Source organism: Myotis brandtii, unplaced genomic scaffold, assembly GCF_000412655.1.
Source record: "Myotis brandtii unplaced genomic scaffold, ASM41265v1 scaffold297, whole genome shotgun sequence".
NCBI lineage: Eukaryota > Metazoa > Chordata > Mammalia > Chiroptera > Vespertilionidae > Myotis > Myotis brandtii.
In genome coordinates, this window is record NW_005361351.1 from 502,555 (window position 1) to 509,072 (window position 6,518).

At 39.9% G+C, this 6,518-nt stretch overlaps 1 protein-coding gene across 4 annotated transcripts in view; it reads right to left on the reverse strand.

Annotated features, from left to right (window-relative positions):
• The window catches only part of FBXO18 (F-box protein, helicase, 18), a 54,198-nt gene that overhangs the window by 36,143 nt on the left and 11,537 nt on the right, over nt 1-6,518 (reverse strand). For 3 of the 4 annotated variants that reach the window (XM_005869502.2, XM_014542292.1, XM_005869500.2), the window contains 3 exons: nt 4,959-5,149; nt 2,524-2,616; nt 2,083-2,177 (listed from right to left, as the gene is read on the reverse strand). In XM_005869502.2, coding sequence (XP_005869564.1) covers nt 2,083-2,177; nt 2,524-2,616; nt 4,959-5,149 — 379 coding nt within the window. The remainder of the gene's footprint in view (nt 1-2,082; nt 2,178-2,523; nt 2,617-4,958; nt 5,150-6,518) is intronic. The other variant, XM_005869501.2, reaches the window with a different exon arrangement.

Sequence of the window (6,518 nt, forward strand, 5' to 3'; positions counted from 1 at the left end):
TTCTGGGCCTCATCCTCTGGAAATTCTGTTTCTTTGTTATGGGGTGGAGCCACAACATTAGTAACAAAGAAACAGAATTTCCGGAGGATGAGGCCCAGAAATCAGGATTTTAAAAAGATTCCCAGGTGATTCTAATGTGCAGACAAGGTTGAGAACCACTGTTTTAAAGGAAGGAGAATGGGTGCCACATCAACTGAACAAAAGACAAATGGAAAATCAAAAAGTCATCAGTAAAATGTTCTTTCAATGGCACAAAAGTCTTTTTTGCATCAAATTGTGAATGGCAATGAAAAGTGGATTTATTTTGAGAATCCCAAACGCACAAAATCATGGGTTGATCCAGGTCAATCATCAACATCGACTGCAAGGTCAAATTTCTTTGGAAAGAAGACAATGCTCTGCGTTTGGTGGGATCAGGAAGGTGTGGTGTATTATGAGCTTCTAAAACCGGGTGAATCCATTAATACTGGTCACTACTGACAACAAATAATCACAATCTGAACCACTTTGATCGTAAAACGACCAGAATGGGCCAGAAGACACGGCAAATAATTTTGCTTCATGATGACGCACCATCACACACTTCAAAATCTGTTAAAGACACGTTAAAAGATCTTGCCTGGGAAATATTAACCCACCCACTGTATCCACCAGACCTTGCTCCTTCAGATTACCACTTGTTCCGATCGATGGCACATGCACTTTCTGAGCAGCACTTCAAAACGTACGAAGAAATGGAAAATTGGGTCTCTGAATGGTTTACCTCAAAACAAGAAAACCCGTATTATTAACTGGTTAGTAGTACAGATTAATTATTAACTGGTTAATGATGCAGGTTAATTATTAACCAGTTAATAACACGGATTAACTAACTGTTAACCGATTAATAATATGGATTATTAACCAGTTAATGATGAGGATTAACTATTAACCAGTTAAAATGCAGATTAATTATTAACTGGTTAATAATACAGAGTAACTATTAACCGGCTAATAATTCGGATTTTGTAGTCCAAACAAAACACGATAATTTTAAGAGAAACATCAAAAGTGCATTATTCAAAGTAATGTCCACCGCTAGCTACACATTTCCCCATCTTTCAGGTAATTTGTGGATACCGGCCCAATAGAAATTTTCTTGTTTTGAGGCAGACCATTCAGAGACCCAATTTTCCACTTCTTTGTATGTTTTGAAGTACTGCTCAGAAAGTGTGTGTGCCATCGATCGGAACAAGTGGTAATCTGAAGGAGCAATACAACAAAACAGCATAAATATCAAATCGCATATATAGCAACATATGTGTAACTCCATCTATTGAAAAAAATACACATTATTAACCAGTACACCTAGTAATTCTACTTCTATCACTTATTTGTTTATTTAACCTAGGACTAGTAATTTTAATTTATCTGAGCTTCAAATCCTCATCTATAAAACAGAGATAATTAACCAACTTTACAGAATGCTGTTAGGATTATCACAGTGCCAGGCACATGACAGGCATTTAAGAAATGGCTATTGTTGTTTTTAGTAAGATATGTAGGCAGAAAAAAAACGGAAAGAAATTCCAGGTAGGAAAATAGCATGACCAAAGGTTCAGACAAAAGAATCACTAAGTACTTTAAGAAACTGTAAGGGCAATGAGTTGACTGAGGCATGAGAAGAGTTGACAATATATTTAGGAATGTAGGTTAGAACCAAACGGTGGAAGGGCCTTCTAGACTTCACCCAACAGAAATCAGGAGCTACTGAAACTCTGAAAGGAGATTAATGTGACCTGCCAGTCCATAAGCAATCAGTGATTGAGCATATATGATGATAAATGACAGGTTGGATCAATCCCTTTGGTAATTACTCTGCAAACTAATTCCTATGAACTATTTGTCTCACCAGGAATGTGGATGCTCCCCGGTGTGGTAAGAGAAACCAAGATTTACTTGGCAACTGCTTTTTAGATTATTTCATTGAAGTAGTTCAATAACAAATCCAGGTAAAGATACTCTGGCAGGTAATAGGGAAGGGGGATGCAGTGATAAGTCAAGAACCTGACTCTCTATTCCAGTATTGGCGAGCTCCCTTACCTGCAAATGCCATAATTTTTACCACCTGGAGAGGTTCCATCTTATGGTTCAGAATCAGCTGTTGTTCATGTGTAAGTTGGATGGTTGTTTTCCTGCTATAATCATTACAGAAGAGAAATTAGAAAAACACAATGGAATTGAAAAGACCAGGTGATAGACTATCAAAAACCAACAGGCAAATCAGATGAACAAAATTTAACCAAAGAAAAGATCTCCCTTTTGGGGTGATAAAAATGTTCTAAAACTAGATTATGATATTGATTGCACACTCAGTAAAATTACTAAAAATCATTGAATTGTAAAATTAAAATGGGTGAATTTTATGTAAATTATACCTCAATGAAGTTGTTAAAACAAAACACCTCTCCTCCTTAAGTATGAGAAAGAGTCAAGAATGGAAAAACCTCTCTCCCTCTCTCTCTTACTTATCTATATACATACCCTGGCCAAACCGATGTTTCCTCTTTAACTTCTGTGGCCTGAGTACAGGAATTCTCCTGAAGATACAGGCAATAGAAGATGTTGTAATGAATCCTAACAGGGAAAAAGCAGATTTAGAGAATATCAAATTAAGTCATAATCTGTATCTTATTTTTCCTGGGTTGTATTTAGATTCTTTACCATTTCCAAAAAAAATAAAAATAAAAATAAAAAACTACCACCATTTTATGATAAAAAGGAAATAAAAGAATTTAAATATACCTAGAGCTGACCAAAGCCCTCTTTGTGAGCACAGTTCTGGGAAAGACCCTGGCTCCAGAGTGCAATGGCAAAAGGACAGAAACCAGGGCATGCTCTTTGGGAAAAAGGCATTAGCTGCGACCATAGACACAAATAATCACAAAAACAGTATGAATCAGTTGAAAACAAATGTAAATTCCGCTCCTAGTGAGATTCTTGTTCAACATCAATGTAACGTAATCTTATCTTTGTGAGCCTCCATTGCTCCCTGTGAGGTGATATTGGTTTAGACGCATGAAGCACTTTCTATCTTTTAAGGTTCCAAAGGAAGGGTGCTACATGGGTAACAAGATATGATTACCAAGAATTAGAAAACAAAACATCCTCCAAGTAACCAATGAAAATCAAAGACAACACAGTGCACTCAACAGAGGCACTGGACATGGTTAAACATGTCCCATCACAAGTCACTCCAAATCTCTCTTATGTTCACATGAGCCAAACTCATCTCCTTCTATCACCAATTGCCCACCATTTAGTGCATTGCTCCCCATTCCTGGAGTGAGAACAGGTGATCTCCACGCGTCAATCTTTTTGATGAAACAAATACTTTTAATAATACAACATTTCAGTCTCTGGTCACATTAAGATTTCTTTTGCCCTGGATTGTTTAAGTATTTTTTAAGTATGGTATATATTTTTAAAAATAGTTTATTGAGTTTTAGAGAGAGACTAAATAACATTTAGACTAAATAACATTTCAGTCTCTGGTCACATTAAGATTATCGCCCAGGCCCTAGCTGGTTTGGCTCAGTGGATAGAGTGTCGGCCTGCGGACTGAAGGGTCCTGGGTTCCATTTCGGTAAAGAGCACATGCCTGGGTTGCGGGCTCGATCTCCAGTGGAGGGTGTGCAGAAGGCAGCCAACCAATGATTCTCTCTCATCATTGATGTTTCTAGCTCTCTCTCTCTCCCTCTCCCTTCCTCTCTAAAATCAATAAAAATAAAAAATAAAAATAAAAAAATATTATCTCCCAGGACTGTATACTGTTAGAGCTTGGAGTTGAGAATAATGAACTAACAAGTGTATGTGAGGGGGAAGTTTTTCGCTTACACCACAAGGGTCTCTAGCCCAATGAATGGAATTTGATAGCAATCCTTGCTACAAGTGGAAAAATAAAAGATTACCTCCCAGGTAAAGCAGGAAAAAAAATGATATAAACACAACATACATGTTTCCCATTCCTCATCTAGGTTCATGTAAACGTGCAGATAATTTGTAGGTTCATATTTGCATTTATGGTCATTATTCATCATTTGTGTATTTGTCTTGTCTGAATTATGTCATGAAGCTCCTTCTTCCACATCTCAATGCCATGGAGTGGGAACAACATAAGCAATATTTAATGAATGAATTGAAATGTATCTCAGAAACACAGCAAATACTCTGACATTCCTGGAGACTAAATGTTCCATCCTTGAACTTTACCATGACTGACTGGGCCACAGTTCATCTAGTGCCGTCCCATGTTCCTCCTAAGTCTCACTAATTCCAGAAAGGAAATCCGAATATCCTCTCTAGAACCTCTGGTTCTCCTGGATCTTCTGCACTGTCACACTGCCTATCTCCATGCCAGGGCCTTCCAGGAGCTGCGCTTCATACCTTAAATTTCACTCTAACTCCTTACATGGTCTACACAACATTTTCCTTCATCTGGTCCCTGCAGACTTCTCATAATCATATACCAGTTTCCCTCTTATTCACCACATACTTGTCACTAAACTTCTCTGTTCTTTGTATATACTAAATTCATTCCCATCTTTGGGCCCTTAATTTATCTATTCCTTCTGCTAAAATGCTCTCCCCCCAAAAATGGCCAGCTCTTCCTGACACTCAGGTTTCAATTCAGATGTTACTTCCTCAGAGAAGCTTTTTCTCACCCAATCTAAGGTAGTACTCCTCATTTCCCTTGCCTATCACTCTGTTTTTATTTCTTTGCACTACTAATCACTCAGTAAAATGTTCTTGTTTAACATATTTACTTATGCAGTATCTGTCTCTCCTCACTAGATAACAAAACTGAGCTGTGTGAGTTTTATGGCTTGCCTAGTGTGCAAGTGGCAGAGCTGTGACTTGTTGCATGTCTAGGACCTTTCACTCTATCGGAGTTTTCATTCTCCCTCCCACCACTTTACCGATTGCTGATGTTGATTCCCTTCTCCCTCATGGCATAGAGAAGCACAGCGATGCAGTATAAGGTCTCAGTGATGTCTGGCATTGTCACAGTGGAGCTTGGTCTTCTGAAGCAGAAGAGTAACTGCTGGATGTCATTCACACTACTGGAGAGGAGAACAATGGCTGCTACCAAAGCCCACACGTTGACACCCTAGAGGGAAATGGACCAGGAAGGGAAAAAAGACCCCAAAACACAGGTCACAATTAATAAAGATCACATCAGACATCCAGTGAAAAAACCCAAGGCTGGGGTTCAGGTGCCATCCACAGATTGTCTGAAATGAATGCAAACTTCCCAAATGATATCTGGGAAATAATGGCAACCTTTCTTTTGCCCTGGATTCTTTCTTCTTCTTCTTTTTTTTAAAGTATGGTATATATTTTTTAAAATAGTTTATTGAGTTTTAGAGCGAGAGGAAGGGAAAGGAAGAGAGAGAACCAATGATGTGAGAGTGCAACACTGGCTGGCTGCCTCCTATACAATCCCTACCAGGAATGGAGCCAGCAACAGGGCATGTATCCTTGACTAGCGATCGAACCAGCAACCTCTTCATGCATAGGACAATGCCCAACCAATTGAGCCACACCAACCAAGGCTATATTCCTTTCTCCTAATCAAGTCTGGATTTGAGTGCTTAGTGCAACTAAATAACATGTATTAAGTATTTTACATAGACTCTAGCATTGAAATGATGCTCTCACCTCCCCACCCTTCTTCTCCACATCAGTATGAGCTCTCAGATTCACAGATACTCAACAGAGTCACAACAGTATCACTATTAAATGGGTGCCTACTTGGGAGGCACAAAAGATGGGAGATACAAAAGAAGACAGCATTCTTTAGGGGGGGGGAGTCAAGACTGACAATTCTCTGGCATTAAGATATTAACTTACTACTCACTGTATGCTATCCTATCTAATAATAGAGAAACATGGTAATTAACCATAACTTCGCTACCCTTCCCATTGGCTAATCAGCAAGATATGCAAATTAACTGCCAACCAAGATGGCGGCCGGCAGCCAGGCCCCTGAAGCAAACTGAAGGCTTGCTTGCTCCAGTGACGGAGGAAGCCAATGTTCCCCGCCTGCCGCTGCTGGGCTCTGAGCTGCTCTCTAAGAAACATTGTTGCAAATATAGAAGCTAAACAATCCCCAGAAACCTGCTTTCAGTCAGCAGGGATCTCAGAGCTGGAGTCGCAACAAAGTTTCAAATACAGAAGGTAAACAAAGCCCAGAAACCTGCTTTCAGCAGCCGAGGCCTCAGAGGTGGAGCCGAGCCTCAGAGTTAAAGACGGCTCTCAGCTCCAGTGACAGGCATAGAAGATAAATAAATCCCAGAATAAAAAAAAAAAGTAAAAAAGGAGAGGTTGGGAGCTTCAGTCACCCGCCAGCCTGAAAACGGCCCTCAGCCCCTCACCCAGACTGGCCAGGCACCCCAGTGGGGACCCCCACCCTGAAGGGGGTGTGACCAGCTGCAAACAGCCATCATCCCCTCATCCAGGCTGGCCAGGCACCCAAG